Here is a 20,948-nt window from a genome sequence, read left to right as displayed (position 1 = left end):
AAACAACATTTTTCATCTGCTGCACCAAACGACCAATAGAAGCAAAAAGAATGCCTTGTCGGCACTTGAAATAGTTCAATGCTTAATAAAGCTATTAAGAATATGAACAATTCCAAACATGCAATTCTAGAGTTGAGCTCCACATATACAGCCGATTTTAGTACATTTGGGGGTAAGAGAATGCTGCCTGCATTCCGGTTACTACAACAATCTTCCGAGCCATCGCCTATTAACTAGTCATCGCCCCCTCCCCTCCGAAATGTAGGCAAAATATTGACCTTTTCAAAAACAACCGAGTCATTGTCCCCGTCTAAAGCACGTTTAGTGACGGTCCTAGTCATTTGGAGTAACACTCCTGACCTTCATAACGTAAAAAAATTACAGCCGATTGGCATACGTAATCAAATGCGAAGTATGTGCGCTGCACTTCTTACCCCTTTTATACATTTCTATGCATTTTACTGCTTTCGTTTTGCTTTGATGAGAAATTTTCTCATGCATTTGATTCAGCATTGTGCATTGTTTATTTAAATTATATTAAATTGCTTTACAGGAAACGAAAGGCGCAGTATCTGCCAAATATTTTCCGTGGACGCATGAACAACGACGTAAGGGAAAGAATGAAGGTGGGAGTGAAATCCGAAAGAGACAAAGAGGAGCAGAGGTGGAGGGCTTCCAAGTAATTTCGACCACCTGGCGATCTTTGACGTGTGCTGACATTGCACAGCACACGGACGCCTCTCCGTTTCACCCATAATGGCGGCCTAGGGCTTCCGCCCGCGCCAGGCGCCGGCCATTGTGGTCTTCACGTGTCATGTTTTTAGGAAGAGGACGTACGTGGAGGGCGCATCTCCACTCGAAAGGGAGATGTACACGATATTCCATAAGGGTGGTATGTTAGCTGTACAGCCGGACAAAGAGTCGGTGACCCGACAGTGTCATAGAAAGAGGTGTGTATTGGTTAGGTGAGCCTCTGCATTTATTACGTGGACGCCTCCGGCCCCCACCTTGGGGGATGGTACACGGCCGCAGTGGTCCACCAGTCCAAAACTGTTAACGGGCTTACATTTCGCGCTCGTGACATAACTCACGCGAAGGAGGTCGCCATTGCGCTGGCAGCTACCCACACTGATTCCAAAACAATTATCTTCAACTCGCGAGGGGCCTGTCGGAACGTCGAGCAAGGCTGGGCGCCATACTAGCCTAGCGTCTACTTCAAAATTGCACCTATACCCGGGACCCCGCTTACCGGAAAATAGTACGGGCTCCTGCTCATATGGGTCTCGAGGGGAATGAGGCAGCCGACGCCGTCGGCCGCGCGCTTTCTTTCCGGGCTTCCCATCTCGACCCCCTAGATCAGGATCTCGAATTCGAACCCGCGTATTCTTTTGAAGACATTGTTCTTTATTATCAATCTTGCCATAGCCTTTACCCTCGACCGAGTAAAGGTCTATCAAAGACGGAGGAGCGGCTTCTAGTCCGTCTTTATACCAACACTCTGCTGTGCCCGGCAGCAAAAAAATTTTAATCCCTTCTTCACGGGCAGTTGTCCGCACTGTGCGGAGAAGTCTTCGGACATCTACCACATGGTGTGGGCTTGCCCATCCAACCCAGCTATTACTCCTTACCCCAGCCCTAATCGGGAGGACTGGGAGGCGACCCTGCTCGGCTGCTATGACCTGCAGGCCCAAAAGGTCTTGGTCGAGCGTGCCCGGGCAGCGGTCGATGCCACTGGGGTTCCGTACTAGGGACCCCACCTAGTATCTGTAAGGGCTGGATCTTCAAAGATCCAGCTCATGCATACCGGCACCACTTTAAATCATTAAACGTTTGTCACCACCACCATCATCTCCGTTTCACCTCCATCGAAGCGCAGCCGCTGGCGGTCGGGTTCGCTAAGCCGCGCGATGCGAGTTGCCTCCTAGTATTTCTCCACTTCACGTAGAGGGAGAGAGAGAGAGAAAGCGGCTTCGGACAGACATCGCGGAAATCTGTGATGGCAGCTAGTAGTGCTAAGCACTAAAACAAACTGAAAAAGCACGCAGAAAGAAACTTTTGTTCACGCATCCTCCCATAGTACGTGAACTGTTATCTACGGCTCGGAACATAGTGAGTTGAACGAGCTACTGGCGTTCCTCCTCTGCTGGAGAAGAAGAGCCGATAAATTGTGAAGGACAAAACCCTCAGCCTTTATTTTGGTTCGGGAAGGGACGGGAAGGACGACAAGTGAATGCTAACAATTAAAAAGTTTTCCTCGGACGCCAGAGCAGTAAGTTTTCCTTCCAGTTTTTCCAAGAAAACCATTCATAAATTTGCTTACATAAAAAATGGTTATTTCCAATCTTTCCCATTTTTTTTTTTTTTTTGCTGGTGGTGGTGGTGGTGCCCTAATATAGCCCAACCTACTTTTTCGGCGGGATAGGCAATTACTCGGAATATTATGGTAGCAATTAAAATGTAGTATTCTTGTGCATTCGACTTCATTAAACTCATCTATATAAGTGAAACTAAACTCTAAGAGTGCATTGATTGTAATTTGTTCCTAAATAGAAGTGTTCCACTCAACGTCTCCACCTCATGGTGCTACATACACTAACGTTGCTGCCACATCAGTCTCCCCTGCGATCTACTAAGAATTACGGTTAACGCAGACTATTCTAAAATTTACTAAGAAACCTGATAATGACGCCGGTTTGATTTTCGCAATAAAACTCACTTGTCGGCAACAACGCTGTATAATATGTATTTGCCGTTTTATTGTAACTGTAGACGTGGCCGAAGGGGTGGGGGGGGGGGGGGGGGGGACTTTGAACGTGTTACGAAATAATGTTACATGGCGAACAACACCAACCTACCTGGTGTCTTTCCTTTTTCGCCAACGTGATAATCTGAAACCAAAACAACAGTGTTCTGTGCTCCGCGATAAACACTCAAAACGCTAGCTTCAATAACAAATGCGACGGATTACCCGATATGTCTTCTTCCTCGGCGTTGCCATCTACAACGTGGTGAGCTGGAAAGAAGCAAAGGAGATGCGGTCAATCGAACTTGCTTTGGCGGACAGGGTGGTTACGGTGTGCTCTCATTGTCTTCATTCTATTAAGATTCCGATTATGAATCTATTGAAAGTTCTCGGTCTCTGCTCATCCATCACCATAGCTGTTGCTTACCTTTCTTGCCGTCACCGTGTTCCGCGCTATCTGTCGGGAGACAAAACAGTTGAATGCTGGTCACCACTAGGTATGAACAAGGTGAGCAAAGTGGATCACTCACCAGCTTCTTCTTCGTGGAACTTGTCGTCGTCCACTGTTGGAATGTGAATGCAAGAAGTAAGACGCTCGATATAAGAAAGAAAAAAAAAACATTCCGGAATTCAGCGCGCAATCATGGTCAGCCTGATTCGCCATTTTCTTTGGTCTAGTGATACCTTCGCCTTTCCATTACTCGTAGGCGAGACGTGGTTGTGTTCCATGTTATGGTGTCAAGATTTTCTCGAACTACTGAATCATCCACCCATAAACCTAATAATGTTCACACTAAAACCACCTCACCGCAGTACCTCACTGATTTCAGCGCTCGAGTTATGAGCCCAAGACTCTAGTTGTACCCCAGACGCGGCGGTTAGATTAGGTTTAGACAAAACGCAGTACTATTGTGTACTGTAAAATATCATTATCATCATCATCCGCCGGGCTATATCTACTACAACAAAAATTCTTCTCCCATATGACTCCAATTAATCCGGTCCTGTGCTACCTGCATCCACTTGACCTGGGCTGCGAACTTGTCAAATTCATTCACGCACATAACTTTCTGCCACCCCCTGCTACGCTTTCAACCCTTGGAATCCAGTTCGTTGCCCTTAGTGACCACATCGGTTACCCTCTCTTCGCTCTATACATGCTATGTCCGCGTATATGTCATTAACTCGAGTTATATTTCTGAACACCCTGCACGCTTCCTTTTTCTTAACGTCACACCTACACTTCTTTCCTCCATATTTCTCTGCATTGTCATTAACATAAACAGAACCCTTTTCGTTAGCCTCCATGTTTCAGCCCCATAGGTGAGTGCAGGTAAGATGCAACAGTTTTACTATACAATAAGCACAGTATATAATGCACAGTACAATACACTACCACTATACACGACTGTACAACATACAGCACAAATACGTGCACTTTACAGAAGTCCAGGTTTTGAAAATTGATCCTGAACGGTTCGCTGTGACGCCCTTCACAGCCGACGTTAAACGTTCGGAATGCTAAACCCTATATTATACCATCCCATAAACACCTCATATCTGACCACTATAGTACCTCACCTTACACGCAATCCCACTTAGCAGATCGTCACCTGAAACTAGTCCCACTGACACCTGGCGCATTGACACCTTGGACGTAGGGACAACATCGTAAACATTCGTTATTTAAATGTTCATCGAAATATGTTTGCGTCCAAACTACGGTATTGCTAGCATAAAATGTCACTAAAAATTTGAATCGCTAGCTTCCTTGCATAGGTTCGACATCGCGACCGAGATCTTTTTTGGGCCAGGTTCGGTCGTTCTCGAGAAAAAGAAACCGATAGTCAAAAGCGAGAGAAATGAGCTGTTATAGCAGCGTAGCATTGCATAACATTTTAAAATCACTACCCTACCCCTTTAGCAAAAATTTCAAAATATGTATAAACTTCACGACAATGCCGTTAAAAGGTTTTCGTTTGCTTTTCGCTCGCGGGCCAATATTTCACGCCAATCAACGTTAAAAGAGTGGGGTTCGTGCAGTGTCAAGTGCAGCTGCTACCTTGTACTCTTGAATGTACATACGCAAACAGCTAAAGCATGCGCCACTTTTCATCAAAACTTCTTAGGTCAGAGGATTCGTTGCAAAGAAGAAAACGAAAGGGGGAAATGAAAAGGGGCAATGCGAGAGAAAGAAAGGATAAAGAAAGTTTTATTTAGTCTCCACATAGAAGCAACGCGTGATGTCTGCCAACTTTTGAGGATTCCGTTATGTGATAGAAGAAAGGGAAAAGTAGGAAACCCCAAAAAAGGACCGCTGAATAAGCAATACCGATCTGCTCCTAATTAATCTACTGCAACGACCGACTATATCCACTGATGGGTGCGCGCATGCGGACAATTGCCGCTTAAGTAACATCTAAAACACCATCACTTTGTAACTGTTCAACCAAGGTCATTGCAAAGTCGTTTCGCTTTCGAGCGTGGCACGCTTTAAGGACTTGAATAGCACAAGGCTGTAATTAATATGCTCCAAGCCCCTGAACGTCGGCCCACACTCCGTCTTCGAAGCAGGGCGCAGTAACTAAACAGGTTGATTGTTCTGTAAGTCGTTAGCAGTTTATCCAGTCAAAAGAAAAGTTCAGGGGTAAGTTAACTTTTGAACAGTTTTAGCATCCACGTACACAGTAAAACATTTTACACCCTTAAGGGTGTAATTGGCTTGTCGCATGGGGAGCACCCTAATTATAAATATTTTAACACCCTTCTGCTGCAGCACCCTTCTCCGAATGAAGGGTGCTGCAGCAGAAGGGTGTTGCAGCACCGTGTGCTACACCCTTCCCCAAGGAAGGGTGCTGCACGCGGTATACGTGCTCGTGCAGCAATCCCAGCCTGAGCATTCCAAATGACCTTGTTTGTCCCTCATAAAGCAAAACGTAGGCTTGAGCACAGTATGCGTGCTTATGTGCAGTGTTGCGAAGAAATGAAGTAAATAAAAGTATAAATGGTGTATGGGTAACTTGACCCATACGCATGTAAAATGCAAACCTGTTTACATTCTACAAGCTAGAGCATTGGTCAGACATCATCTGCATCCAAGCACCTGACCAGCTTCTAGCACCAATGTGCTTACTCGGTATGCCTTAGCTGGCTGAACCTGAAGAATGTGCCCATAGAAAAAAAAATTCTTTGAATAATCAGCCAGAAACAATGTACTTTCACACTTTCAATCTAAAAGAAAGCTTAGGAAACAACAAGACTGTGGCAACTTCCTAAGCCAGAGTCCATTTGTAAAACACAGTAACAAGAAGGCATTTGTAGAACAGTCAAAAATTTTATTTATTGACACTTAACAAATGTATCTCGCCTTTTCTTGCCCATACGCCATCAAGAAAACTAGTATACTTGGCTTGCATTTACTCATATTAGAATCCTCAGAACTAAGTAGTGCCCAGTACTTTAATTTAAAGAAGAATGTGTAAAAATGCCACAAAAATTTGCACTTATGAACATTGAAATCGCAACCAAATCATGAATTTTTTTCACAATCTTGTTCATAAATTTCATCACAACTGTTCCTGGTGTATAAAATTCATCTTCAAGAAGAGCTGCACTTGGACAACTAGCTCATTGAATGCTTAAGGTTTAAAACGCATTTTGAAGAGCCAATTTTCTCCTAGGAAACAACCTCCTTCTGCATTGCCTGTAGACAATAGGCACTGGTGCTCAACGAAGAGGTAGAAAAAGTGTTTCTTCAATGCGCTCGCTACAGTAGACTACATAAATGTGTGGAGGGTCTTTAATAACCAGAAATTAAAGGGTTAATTTTGTGGGATTAAACAGACGCACGATCAGACCGGTAAAACTAGGAACATCTTTTTATACAAACACATTAGACTAGACTAAAAAGCAACATAACAAATAACAACCTTAACAGGCAAAACAAATATGAATATGAACTGATAACAGTCACCGAACGCTGGAAGAAGGAAGTCCATGTGGACGTTCTCGGTTGCGTGGGCTCGGAGTGTGCGGAGCGCCCAGTGTCCATAAACGCTTGGTTCAGGTCAGCAGGTGGCTTGGCTGAGGGAGACGCTCGGCCGAAGCGAGAGGCCAAAGGTGGCCGTAATGCAGGAGACTCTAGATTTCCAAGTGCGTCAGTTAGCGCACCCAGCACGACGCTGAACATCACTAGCTCCTTAAAATAAAGCGTGGCGAGAGCTAGAAAGTCTTGATCCTGCAGTAAAAAAAGGTAAATTTGTAATGTATAGGTGTTAATTGAATCAGTATTAAGCTGTTTTTACTTCGTTAAACTGAAAATATCCCTCGTCAATATTTAGGTCTAGTCTGATAACAAAAATATCAAAACCAGCTAGTAAAAAGACTTACCTGATACTATGCATGCAAACTGAATGCAGAATGACATGGTAATACATTTCTAGTCTCCAGGAAAGGTCTTACAGACTAAAGTACAGTAATCAGCTTTTTATGCGTGAATAACTGCCTGCTGTGAGATACGAAGTATATAAAAACGTAAATGGTGCCATTTTCTCTCAACCTTGTAAAGTTAAAGGTAAATTCCTCGGCTACAAATACATTATTTAACTTTCCAAGTTGTACAGCACATATATCATGCGAGTCTAGTTGGTAGCACTTACGAACTCTTGTATGAAAATGGCTTGGAAAGCTGTGGATTTTCCGACGCTCAGCGCGGTCATCCTCATGACTGCGACATCCAGTCTGAAAAAAGATGCAAATATGCCACTTTCTGAGTGAGAGCAAAATTTGTCTTTCAAGGAAAGGCAATCAAGTCCAGTGAGTAAGACTGTACTCACACCACACCAAGTTAATTATCATAAGAGACCGACAATCCCAGTTTATTTTTGGAAACTACTGCTTAATGTGGTACGCTGATAAATTACCTCTCTCTTTTTGGCGAAAAGGACATTTTGGGTCTTGATTGAAACTAGGACTTGCAGTTGATGCCAGCATATCGTGTAAGAAATGTAGGAAATAATTTTTATGCTTTTCAAAGAAATGTTCAGATAATTAAAGTAAATTCTGCACAAAAGTTCACATTTTTAAGCAAGTTCACAATTTTACTGCATAAAATTCGCAGGAAAATTCATAGAGATTAGATTATATAGAAAATTTCTCTCTCACAATAATCAAACCAATAGTTTTTCTATACATTTCAAAAGCCCAATTAACATATAAAAATATTTGAGGCATTGTTTAGTGGAATAAATATAATAGCAAAATTAAAAGCACTTAAGCCAATATGTTGAAAGTGAAAGAAGCAAGGAATAAAAAATTATGTTCAGGTGGCTTTAAATATTTTTATAATATTCTGTTCTGTACATGTGTCCTGCTTTGCGTGCTCCATCCGCGGGGCCTTTTCTAACAATTGCGGAATTGGTTCAGTATATGCAGTTTTCTCTCTTTCCTTTCAAGACTAACTGTACTGTCACGTCATGACAAATGCAATCAGGCACATTAATTTTGACATTGCGACCTTTGTGAAGTCTTTTCTAAACTAATCAAAGAAAAAATTCAAGCCTATTGGTCTTTGCAAGTGCGTTAACCAATAGCGCTATTATGAAATGGCCGCAATTTTTAACCTACAAACCTTTTTCTGTGTCCTCGGTGATCAGTTATGCAATCATTTTTTTCATTAGTAGGATGGATATAGAGTCCATTTCCATGTAGTATTTACATATTAACCTAGTTTTTTCAGATATTTTGGCCTTCATATTGTGTGATTATAAAAGTAATGAAATCGACATCTGTTTAAAAGTTACTCTGAAGACAACAACACAACAGACTTGATGAAATGTCATTCTGTGAGCAAAGAATTGTTTAAAAAAGTGCGCATTATGTGGTGTTACACACTCTACAAAGGCATGCGGGTACTTGCTGTCAGTTACGCACCAGAGGCAGAGGCTCAGATTAATAATTCGGGACTTGGGTGTCAGCAGGCTGTAATGCATTATTCGCCATGTCTGGAATTTCATCTTCTGGCAGGTCAACACAATCTTGAAAATGGGCATCAGCATCTGCATACAATTTTCCTATAAGATTATAAAAACACTACAAATGGCCAAAAGATATTCAAGGGTGAGTTCAGATGAGAACTGCAATCGAGGTCCAATGACCATTTTTTGTTTGCAATGAATTATTTATGTGTGGTGGACAAAGGTCTCAACATAAAGAAATGGGCTTTAGTTTTGCAAGATACGGCGTAGTTTTCTCGGAAAGAAAATCGTATGTCACTACAGGTGGAAAACGCCGTTTTTGCCATTTCAAGAAGTTGCAGGTTTGAAGACCTACTGCAAGCGTACAAAAATTTTATCATTTATTTTTTTTACCCATTGAATCTGTGTAACTTTTACTTTGTAGTTATTAAAAACATGTTTTGTTATTGCAGTCGATTGAGCAAAAAATCGCAAACATTGCTCCAGAAGCAAATCGCTACACAAAAGTCCATTTTCAACTTTAAATACGGGTATGATGCGTGATTTTTCAGCATTGAGTCTTTTTCTCTTTATTATTCAGATAACTTTCGAAATTTAAGGCCAAATTGGGAGCTCTAAACTGCTAGGTGGTTGTCCACAATGCATAAAATTCGACCAAGTTTCGTAAACAGTAATATTATTAAAAGGAGTAAATTTGATGCCAATTTAAAACAAATCATCGATATTTATAAAAAATCATCTCAAGGTTCCTCAATACCTCAGAAATATTACAGCCTGAAAAAAAGTTGCATTATATTGTTTAAAATTGTAACAACAAGTATAACACTGAGGGCTGATTTTGAAAATTGTTAATTTTCAGCCCTACATTCTGGCACGACTTAACAAAGTGCTGCGACTGAAACATTTCCTCTATAGTATCCCGGCCTGGTTGTCTATTTCTAGAAACACTGAAAAGTCTAGACGTGTTTGTTCTTTCTCCATATTATTTTGAAATCGGTAGAAATTCAAACTTATAAAAAAAACGAACATTGCCTCGAATTAAAAACTGCTATATCTTCGATTTTTATCGAAGGCTCATGAAAGAATCGTAAGTACTTTATAAACATCATGTACTAAAATGTACTGCAATATTTAAATTAAAATTAAAAATAAATATAAAACTGGGCGCATGTTGTCATTCTATAAAAGTGCTTATGGCTTGCCCTTATGGTGTTGGCGTCAAAAGTTCGATTTATTTGCTGAATTTAGCTATACTTTAACTTATGCAATATCCAGAGCCTTCTCAATGCTTGTAATGTCATTTTCTGATTGTTGGTAGTGTTGATGATTGCTTAATGTGGAATAAATTCGCTATTTCATGGTACAAAGCATGGCTAACAATGCATTACAGCCTGCCTACACCAAATCCCGAATTATTAATCTGAGCCTCTGCCTGTGATGCGCAACTGACTGCAAGTAGCCGCATGCCTTTGTGGAGTGTAAGTGACGGCAGAAGTTTTCTCCATCCTGTACACACACACACACACACACACACACACACACACACACACACACACACACACACACACACACACACACACACACACACACACACACACACACACACACACACACACACACACACACACACACACACACACACACACACACACACACACACACACACACACACACACACACACACACACACACACACACACACACACACACACACACACACACACACACACACACACACACACACACACACACACACACACACACACACACACACACACACACACACACACACACACACACACACACACACACACACACACACACACACACACACAGGTATAGCTAGGTGATGTGCTTCTCCCCCCCCCCCCCCCCTCTAGTTTATAATTATGCTATTTCAGTTCTCCATAACGACAAACATTGACAATACCCTATTTTTACAGACCATTTTTCTAATCTGCACATAATTTGAATCATAATCAAAACACTTTGCGGCATGACAGTTTAGGTAGAATTTTATATTTCATTATAGCAGTAGCACAAATGAACCGAGATGACGAGCGTTGGCGAGCGTTCTAGTCGACAGAGGTATATAGCCCAGAAAAAGGCGAGCTAACACAGAGCAAAACCGCCGTTCACCTCAACTGCAGGTTACATACACTTTGCAGGTTAGGTGGACAAGGGGTTCACCGCGTGTTGGCTCGTCTTTTTTCTGGGCTAGATGGCTCAGTCGTCAAGAATGCTCATCATCTCGGCTCATTCGTGTTGCTGCTATAAATAAATATAAAATTACAACTAAACTATCATACTGCAAAGAGTGTTGCTTATGATTCTAATTATGTGCACATTAGAAAGATTGTCTTCAAGAACAGAGTATTTTCAATTTTTCTCATAAAGGAGAAATGAAATAATATAATTAGGAACTGGATGGATTAGCTCAGCTCTTCGAAAAAAAAAAAAATAGGATACTGAAAAAGTTCGTCACTGACGATGTCCCATGAAATTGCTAGAAATAGCGAATTCATTCCACTTTAAGCAATCATCAGCACTGCCAACAAGCAGAAAACGACTTTAGAGGCATTGAGAAGGCTTTGGATATTGCATAAGAGTAAAATGTAACTAAATTCAGCAAATAATAAATCGAACTTTCGACGCCAACACCATAAGGGCAGGCCATAAGCACTTCTATAGAATGACAGCATGCATTTAGTTTTATATTTATTTTTACATTTTAATTTACATATTGCGGTACAGATTAGTACATGATGTTTATAAAGTACTTAAGATTGTTTTCATGGACTTCGATACAAATTGAAAATGTGGAAGTTTTTCAAATTCGAGTCAAAGTTGTTCGTTTTTTTTTATAATTTTGAATTTCGGCCTATTTCAAAATAATATGGAGAAAGAAAAAAGAAATCTACGGCTTCAATTTTTGCAGAAAAAAAGAACTAGTCCTGCATAATGTAGCGAAAAAGTTTCAGGTGCAACTCTTTATTAAGTCGGGCCAGAATGTAGTGCTATGATGCTGGCAATTTTCAAAACGAGCATTTTTTATACCTTTTATAATTTTAAACAACATAATGCAACACTTTTTCAGGCTGTAATATTTATGAGGTAGTGAGGATTATTGTGAGGGATGTTCTTAAATATTGATGACGGTTTTCTTTAAAGTTGAGTCTTTTTTGCTGTTTTCGAATCTTGGGCGAATTTTATGCGTTGTGGAGAACACACGTAGCAGTTTAGAGTTCCAAATTTTACGTGAAATTTAGGCAATTATCTGAATAAAGAACGGAAAAAAGACAATGCTAAAAACATAATGCATCATGCCTGTATTTAAGGTTGAAAATGGACTTCTTTGCCGCACGTTGCTTCTGCAGCAATGTTAGCGATTTTTTACTAAACCAACTGCAACAACAAAACCTGTTTTTAATAATTACAATACAAGTAAAAGTTACATAGATTTAGTGGGCAAAAAACAATAGATTACAAAATTTTAGTACGCTAACCGCAGGTCTCCAAACTTGCAACGTTTTGAAACGGCAAAAATTGCGTTTTTCCACTGTAGTGAACAGTGATATAGGATTTCTTTTTTCGAGAAAACTGCACCGCATCTTGCAAAACTAAAGCAAATTTCTTTGTGCAGAGACAATTGCCCACCATATACAAAAATTTGAAAAAAAAAAGAAAGGGTCATAGAACTTCTATTACTGTTCTTATCTGAACACACCCTTAAAGAAAAAATGCATAATGAAAAAATATTTGCATATTCGGCACGCACAAAGTTTCTTGAGATGAATCACGTGAAACTGCTGCAGCGTAAAGTTGTGCAAAAGTCACAATGATGTTCAGCCAGCAGAGAGACCCCAAAAAAAAGGTCCAATCTCCGGGAATGATTCGCGGACATATGATGCGACTTTGGGATAGCGACTGGAAAAGCCTGTGTCATGTTCGCTAGCGCTTTGTCGTCAAGGAGGGAACTCAGCGGGGGAACATGTTACTGCGGTAGTGCCGAATGTTTAAGACAAACTTGCAGAGGTGAGCAAAGCGGCTTACAGCATTAACCTCTGTGAGCTATTAGGAATTCAAGGCAAAGAGGTCTAGAACCATAGAATTAGTCCGTGGCCGCCTATTGCTAGTCGGAACCTAAACTAGAAACACAAGCGGCAATTGTGTTCTTTCTGCATGTAGTGACCAGAGAAAAGCAATCACAAAACGACACGGCGCACTCGCCGTAGAGATCAACGTGTCTGCTGCGCGGCACGCTGCCCGTGCGCCTCCATTTATGAGAACGGTCGGCTATTCGAAGCCCCGAAGTAACTATAATGCCACCCGTTTCCCACGCATAACTCTCCACTTAAAACACTCACGCTATGGATTCCCTTCTAATTTCCTTTCTGTGAGGGCGAGCAGTGCTCTAGAAAAAAAAAAAAAAAAGAGCTCAATTGCTATCCGCAGTTGTGCTACGTGTTACCTTTATAAGCTTTTACTGTCACGTAATGCGTTCTTGAAAGCCATGTCGAATAAAGAAATTTTTCGGCAGGTCTAGAAGATACTTTGACAGCGCTCAAGTGTCGTTCGTACCCACAGCACTACCGGCCAACAATGCAAGCGCCATGACCAACTATCTCACTTGCGAGTGTTAGTGCCTAACTGAATGAAACATCCACAAAGCACAAATAAAAGTTCCACAAACATAAGCCTACCTGATTTCAAGATTGGTATTTGACAAAAAGAGGACGTAATATAGGTATGCTTACCTGAAATTTCACCGACGACGGTGACGACGGGTTGACGAGACCTCCACAGTGCATGATGCTGCTCTTGTGTCAAGTATGCTAGCAGCCTTGAGAGATAAACATCCTCTTCGCATTGACATAGAACGCAGAAACCAAGCAAAGCAACGCACAAGCAACATTTCCAGCTGCGAACGGCCGGCGACAGACAAAGAAACTCGTTAGCCCAAGCGTCAGCAACGGCGCATCAGTTTGAAAAACGGAGGGATGACGGGAAGGATCGCATCGCGTGATCAGCGCTTCAGATAAACACCGCAGCGCCCGCAGCGCTGTGGACATGTGTAAGGGAAAGTGGGAAAGGTGTCGGCGTCGTGCAGCGCCCTCCTCTCCACCCAAGCAGAGGAGGCAGAGCTAGCCAACATGAGTGTGAGGAAAGGAGCGACAAAAAAAAAAAATAATAATAAATGGTCAGCGTCTGAGAGCGCACAGTGCATTTCGTGGCGCTTTCAACGCGTATCACTCGGATAGAATAACTTGGGGCCTTTGTGCACGGCGGCCGTCGTCTCTTGGACTACCGCACCGCTTCGGTTTCACATCACCGTTCTCTGCTGTACACCTGAAGCCTTGCAGAAACCGCGAAATATACAAAAGTAAAAGGCAGTAGAGAAACGCAGAAACACGAGCGCCACGCGTGTTTTGCTGGCGCACGTATGCGCTTTGGCAGCTCGGACCGTATCGGCTATCAGCGAGCGCACGTTGTCGGCTTTAGCAAAGCTGTTCCGCCCCTGTTCTATCATGTTGCAGCTAGCTGTTGGATATATGAATCATTGTAGAAAGCGTTGCAGGTGGCCGCTTTTTTTTTTTATCCCTCGATGATCGGCTGTTCAATCGCCTTGAACTTCTGACGCCCCAGCTTGTCTCTTTCGAGCTTTCTTATGTTGTGCGAATTCAGGTTTTACTCTGTTAATAAGTTTAGTTCGTATTTTCAAAAACCCTTATACAGCGCTGTTCTGTCGTTTCTGTTATTACGCACCTACTAGACTGACTCGGCTCTCTCCTTATCTTTAGCAGATGCATTCCAGACTTCGATACGATATGCTGTTAAGGCTGCAAGTAATCTATTTAATGCTCGACTGAAAGATGCTGTGCGATGTCAGTGCACGTTAAAGAACCCCAGGTGGTCGAAATTTCCGGAGTCCTCCACTACGGCATCTCTCATAGCCTGAGTCGCTTTGGTACGTTAAACCCCACAAACCAACCAACCAACCAAAGATGCTGCAGCTAATCAGACCATGTTTTCACTGTGGATTCAGGTCGGTTCTTGTACACTGAGCACGAGATCAGCGTTGGCCTAGTACTAAGCGCTAGCCCTGCACCAAAAATGTTGTATCCCAGCTCATTGTTTTGATTTAGAGAAATTAATTGCAGTGGACGAACAGTTTCTCCGGCTTCAATTTGCGCAAATGGTGGAGATGAGGCTGGATAATAACTTTGACGGCGTATGTTTTTTTTTCTCGCAGATAAACTATTTTTTGAAATAGTTTGTTCATCCTACAGCGCGATTCCATGAAGAGCGGTATAAAAGCAGTACTAATTAAATATGGCCCTTTTTCCTTGCACATACCAGGTTTTCACTTTTTCTTCGTGACCGTAGGTGTGGCGGTCAGATATTTTAGCCGGGGTGTCTCCTCAGGCATCTTCTCTCTTATTTCCATGTTTTATGCATTGGTTTACTACATATGAATAAAATAGTGATTGTTGAAAGACATTCCTATGCGCCTGATTGTTTAGCTGTATTGAAATAAAATGTAAATTTAATCATCAAATACTAGAACCTCTCTAAATGCAAAGGTCACCGTCAAAAAGATTATATCCATTCTTATATTGATGGAAGAATAACTGCAACTTACAAGAATATATACATGACGAATATCGCGCTAGAAAGAAGAGAGTTAATAAAGTGGATGATTATTGGCATAGCTTGTTCCATGTCAATAATGCGGTAAGATGGCGCGTTCGGAATGCTCATTATGGTGAGCGATCTTGGAAAGCTTATGTTTCGAAGATAGTATTCCAGCATGTAATTTAGACAAATTACCCTTTAGAGCTGCGCTTTTGGAAAACTGCACTTCACTGATGGTTCTTTAACCGCGGTTCCGGGCTTGTTTATTTTTGTATAAGGCATCTGTAAGTGCTGAAATGCAATCTTCACTCATTTCTGAGCAGGCTTTTAGCACCCTTTCAGCACCTTTGCTACACCCTACATAAAATCATGGGTGCTTAGTGGCAAAAGCACCCTTTTGAGCCGAAATGAAGGGTGGATATATGAGAATTAGGGTGCTAGAAGGGTGCTCCAGTGGGTGTATTTTGCAAGAGCACCCTTTTAGCACCCATAAGGGTGTAAAATTTTTTACTGTGTAAAAGCCACGTTATTTTATTTTTGCTAGCTCTGTTCCTTTCAGCTTCGAGGCAGTTTAAGACTTCAAAATATTACTACACAAGAGCAAAGCAAACGAGTGAATAACTGCGTTTCCTGGCGCTTTCTTCATTACGTTCTTGCAAAATGCACGGGCAGGCAACGAAAATTTGTGTTCCGCCTGAATAAGAGCACTTATATAGCGAGAACGTGGTTATTAATGCAGATGGTGTACAGCCTTCTGCAACCTTTTTTATAATATCGCGCAAGCGTCGATTTGTGGGTGCAGCGGCGCTGAAGCGGAAGGAAGCGGGAAAGGGAGAGAGAAAGCGCATGTGCATCAGCCATGCTGATGGAGACAGCAAAGTGTGCTCTTATGTTCTTCGAGTGTTAGCGTCGATTTCTGATAATATTTGCTTTGTGTACCGTAGGTATCGTGTTTATAGTTCTAGATTGGTGTAAACGCGTAACTTTCCATGCGCGTCAGCGGGCTTCGATCGCGTTTGCAAGTAGTGCATCCAGAGAGTTAGGTTTAATTATTGCTACTTACTCCTTTGATAAAAATCTACTCCACCTCACTGGATTCCCCTAACGTTTGATCTAGCAATACCGTTTGGATCTGATAGCCTTCCAGGCTAGCTCAGTTCGCAGAGTAGCTGCCCAGGGTTAGCAGCGGTCCCACATTTGAACGAAGCGTCACGATGAAATTTTCTTCCAACAATGAAGTTTCAGTGAGAGCCGCATATCTCTGTTTTGCGGCTGTACGGTTCGACTTGGCTAGACGCTAATGAATAATCCCTTTCTCACAACTAAATTATAGCGCTGGTGTGGAAGGCATCCCATAATTAGTTTTACGTAACGACTGCAAGTTAATTATTGAGAATGTTAGACTGTTCACTGCAAGTGTGGGCTCTTTTGGCTATTACTCGCACCACATAGAGCACGTAAATCAATTAGTCGCAACTTCGTAGGGCTGCGATGTATAACAGCCGATGATAATAGAGTTTCTTACTCTTACCTAGAGGGAAAGCTGTGATGCCGTCTATGGGAGATTCATGGAGTTTCCTGACGACCAGTTCAGCCACCATGGGCGCTCAAAGCATCATGGGCCGGCGAGCTACCGAGTGCAGAACTACAACTTTTGGCCAAAACTAGTGCAAAGATAAACGTTGCGTTGTTCTACAGTAAATAATGTCCCAACATTGAATATTGTGACTATAAATTGCAAAAAGAGAGAGAAACAGCATGTCAGTGTGAGATTTATCCAATATAAGCGATGGCTCTTTCTCCTATTGGCTTAGTTTTGAGCAGCACAAATACCAATATTTCGCACTTAATAGGCAAACTTTGAAAGAAAAAAAACGTTATGAAAATATTTATGGTTGTGCAATTACTTAAGGAAGTTTTTAGTAGCATTTCGGGAAACAGAAAACTTTAATTGGCGACGTCTGCTTTTGCGCCTTCGTTACTATGGCTTTCGCGGTCTATGTACGCACCTTGTGATGATGATGATGACTAAAAAGAAACGTCGCAGTAACGCCACTCCACGTACCCGAGAAAAAACGACTGTCCCGCATCAAGTAGCACACCGGCCCATGATTCTTAACGCGCCCATGGTGGCTGAAGAGCAGCGCCCTCAGCTTTCCCTCTAGTTAGTGTAAGAAACTCTATGCTGATCATAGAGAGAAGTTGCTTCGAATTAATCAGAACAGATAACTAGAATCCATTGCGTTTAGTAGCAGGAATGCGGGCATACCCTTTCCCTCGCAGTGTTTTCTTATAATACCAGCGGTCGTGCGTTATTCTTCAAAACCAGGAGTGATGCACTTTCTTTCCACAGCGAGGAAGCCGAGTGAAGTCACGTTAAGCACAGTGATTACCTTCGCAGGCACCCGGACAACAGCAGTGGATGCGACAATGTACTTTTATTTTTGTCCAGCATTTAATGCCCATACAAACTACGCGCACAATTTGGCAGATGATCAGTATTATTACATACATAGAAAACAGAAGCCCGATCAAGAGTTGTGAATGCTTGTGTAGTGTGCCTTTTTTTTTTTTAGTATGACTGTGGTTGTGTGTGATAGTCACTATAGTAATTTCCTTCAATCACTTCAGTTTTTCTTTGTATCCAGGACACAATGTGTCCTTGCATTCTATGGTGGTCGATCCTCTTCCGAGCATAGGACTACCCGATGTTTTTCAATTGAGATAGCGAAATCAGTGAACTTAAATGAGGGCAGTCCTCCTAAAGACGAGGTATGCCTGTCGTCGTGCCTCTCGTGATAGCTAGCCCGAAAATGCACCAGTCAGCACATCTTTGGTTTAAAGTGCTGAGACTGAAATGGAAGAATGCAAGCGATTTCATAAACTTTCCGCGGAAATCCGGTACAGCCCCAAAATTCAGTGCTTGTTGGAGCGGCCAGAAAGCCAATCTGAGGACATTACGAGGGAAACTTCATCCAGGAAATATGCGTGCAATTATTGTGCACTTCATTCCGAACGTGATTACAACATATATCATTTCAATTGCTTTCACCGCTGCATGCAGTACGGTAGAATGAAGTATGGGCAGAGAAGCAATCTGTCCGTCGTGGAAGGTTATTGGTTATCCCAAACTTGCAAGGAATCAGAACAAAAAAAAATATGCAAAAAAAACACCACTCACCGTCTTCGTATTCCGCTGGTTCCAGTGGCTCTCCGGTTTTGCCTGCGTAAAGAAATTGCGTTAACGCCGAGCTTGTGATTACTATTGTTGTTGATAAATGCAAATAAAAATATCGGAATACACGGTAATCGAAAGTCACCTGTCCGAAGCATGCTTGCACAGTAAATGTATTGAGAAGTATTGAGATGTATTGAGTGGCACAGAGGAAGTAGCAAGCTGAAAGCTGCTGGTGGCTGAAAAACCAACCGTTTGGGATACGTTCAGCAAAATCGCTAGCTGTCGTAGGCACGCGCGTACTCAGCGAAGTCTCTTATTTTATACCAAAAGCTCCGGTACTCTACCTGCCCGGTAAATCTGGCGTTAGTTTAAATGAAGTCAGCAGCCCCAGCAAAGAGCCTCCATCACCACGGACACGAAGCCCCACCGCACCAGCCGCCTCCTCATTGCACACTAGCACCCCCTACTTGTACCCAACAGAAGCGCCATAAGCTAAACATAATAGCCAGAAGGCGATAGTTTCGCGGGTGAAGGCGTTTTTGGAAAATTACAGTGGGTGAGTGAATAGCGTATCCAGCGCCCCTGGGGACTGCAGCGGATCAAGGCAACTCCAGCGGGGGCTAGCCTGCCACTGAATTTTTATCTGTTGTAGGCCGTCATTGCACCCGCTACCGCTTTGGTGGTGGTGGACGACGGCTGTTGTTGCGGCGCGCGTCTTTCTCTCCCTCTTCTTTTTCTTTCTCCTTTACTTTCTCTCTTCTGTCCGCACGAGGCAGCGGAGGTGGCTCAGCTACAGAGCCAGTAGCAGGCCCATGCATTTTCTTTTCTTTCTTCCTACAGCCACAACAACAACAACGGATGTGTACCCACTACAACGTGTTCCGGCGAAGGGAACATCCGGGCTATGAGGACTCCGGAACGCTTCTGTTGGGGCACTTCCGAGCACCTGCCAAATTCGACACGTGGCTAGGAGGAGGTCCAAAGTGGGCTTCGCATATTATCGTCCGCTGCACAACCGACGGCGAAACTGAATTCAAAGACGCCAGCTACCTCCTGAAGCTCCAACATCAGGAGGTAGCTTCTCTGTCTTTTCAGTAATATTTCGGCGCTTGTGTAAAGCCTCAGTTTTAAGTAAACCTATTCAGCAGAATAAAGAACCAAAGTAATCATTGAAGGTAAATCATACTGCTTTCGCAGCATGTCACAAATGTACGCACCTGAGCTTGGCCCTTTGTCTACCGGAATAAATACAGGCGAGTCTTGCACTGCAACGGAGAATGGTCATGTTTACAAACGTCGTTACTAAAACACCTCTTCTTCGAAAGCCGCCGCTCAGTATAAGAAAGCGAGCCTAATATTGATGGTTAGGAGAAGACCCATTCAGATCGCGTAATTTTGTTATCCACTGATAAGTTCCGTTTTGTAAAAAAACAAACCCCTCAATCTGAACAAAACTTCTATATTCCAGGTTATTTTTCTCACCGGAAGCTTAAAAACACCGTCAGTCTGTAAAATTAACATCAATTTCGGTTATTTAATTCCACGAAACTTCGTAGCAATTAACTTCTCGCCATATTTCTCTCCTCAATTTTCTTTTTTTTTTAATTTCACGAATGAAACGCCACAGCTGATACTGGTAAATTCAATTAGTTCATTTTTTTCTCCAGACCAACAGCGCGAACATGCGTTTCTTAAATACGGCAAAATTAACACAGGAATTCAGCGCACTTATACGACACAAAACGTGGGGCCATCTTCTTTGTACGATTGGCCGAAGCCCTAGAGTGAAGAGGGATAATCGAATTTGTCTGTACTGCACAAAGAAACTTTAACTGGCTTACCGGAGACGGAATGATCACGGTTGGAGTGACCCAATAATATGTTATCGCCATCGCGAAGAGGCAGGTTGTTTCCTTTATCGTCTGCAAAAAAGAAGGAGTTAAAAGTACAGTAAACAAGACACATCTACATTTTACAGCGTTATGGCTGCAATATCTAAAAACTGCAGAAGCAATTAATATAATTCAATAATTTATTTATTTTTTTTATAGATTAAATTGGTGCTCAGGGATGACGTCTCCTGGCGTCTTTGGGCGCACTGGGTTGGCTGGTGTTGCACCTGCCACCAGTGCCCATTTTCTGCTTCACAGGTCGTATATTTATTATAGGATTTATTTTTGCTTCAGCATTTCCTAGCTTGTTAAAAGTGATTTCGAAATGCGAAGGTATTGCACAAAGCAGTGGAAAGTGATTGCGTAATACTGCAGCAAAGTAAAAAGCAAAGTTAACCTACACAGCACAATAGATGACTACCTAGTAATTAGCACTCTTAAGGTAAATACTCCGAGCAGTGAAGGCTCTTTTCTAATTACTTTCAAAGTATTTTGCATTTAAACCCTTTTTTAAAGCCTTCTTT

The 20,948-nt window shown here is 42.3% G+C and overlaps 1 protein-coding gene and 1 long non-coding RNA gene across 3 annotated transcripts in view; both read right to left on the bottom strand.

Annotated features, from left to right (window-relative positions):
* LOC146191483 (uncharacterized) overlaps positions 1–20,948 on the bottom strand; it is an 83,609-nt gene that overhangs the window by 25,221 nt on the left and 37,440 nt on the right. The window contains exons 14-20 of the mRNA XM_084600337.1: positions 20,374–20,454; positions 19,750–19,797; positions 18,536–18,577; positions 3,274–3,306; positions 3,171–3,200; positions 2,969–3,013; positions 2,856–2,888 (exon numbers count right to left, since the gene is read on the bottom strand). Of these exons, the coding sequence (XP_084456463.1) occupies positions 2,856–2,888; positions 2,969–3,013; positions 3,171–3,200; positions 3,274–3,306; positions 18,536–18,577; positions 19,750–19,797; positions 20,374–20,454 (312 nt within the window). The remainder of the gene's footprint in view (positions 1–2,855; positions 2,889–2,968; positions 3,014–3,170; positions 3,201–3,273; positions 3,307–18,535; positions 18,578–19,749; positions 19,798–20,373; positions 20,455–20,948) is intronic.
* On the bottom strand, positions 6,596–13,817 carry LOC146191484 (uncharacterized). Of its 2 annotated transcripts, none has more exons than XR_014706653.1 (4): positions 13,476–13,817; positions 8,675–8,814; positions 7,402–7,483; positions 6,596–6,980 (listed from the first exon to the last, which is right to left on the bottom strand). It is a non-coding gene; the product is annotated as an uncharacterized LOC146191484 (long non-coding RNA). The 2 variants fall into 2 exon arrangements; XR_014706654.1 differs by having other exon boundaries at positions 8,675–8,799; positions 13,476–13,802.

Source organism: Amblyomma maculatum, chromosome 4 (assembly GCF_055883805.1).
Source record: "Amblyomma maculatum isolate TAMU_Amacu chromosome 4, ASM5588380v1, whole genome shotgun sequence".
NCBI lineage: Eukaryota > Metazoa > Arthropoda > Arachnida > Ixodida > Ixodidae > Amblyomma > Amblyomma maculatum.
This window is presented reverse-complemented; position numbering and strand designations above follow the sequence as displayed.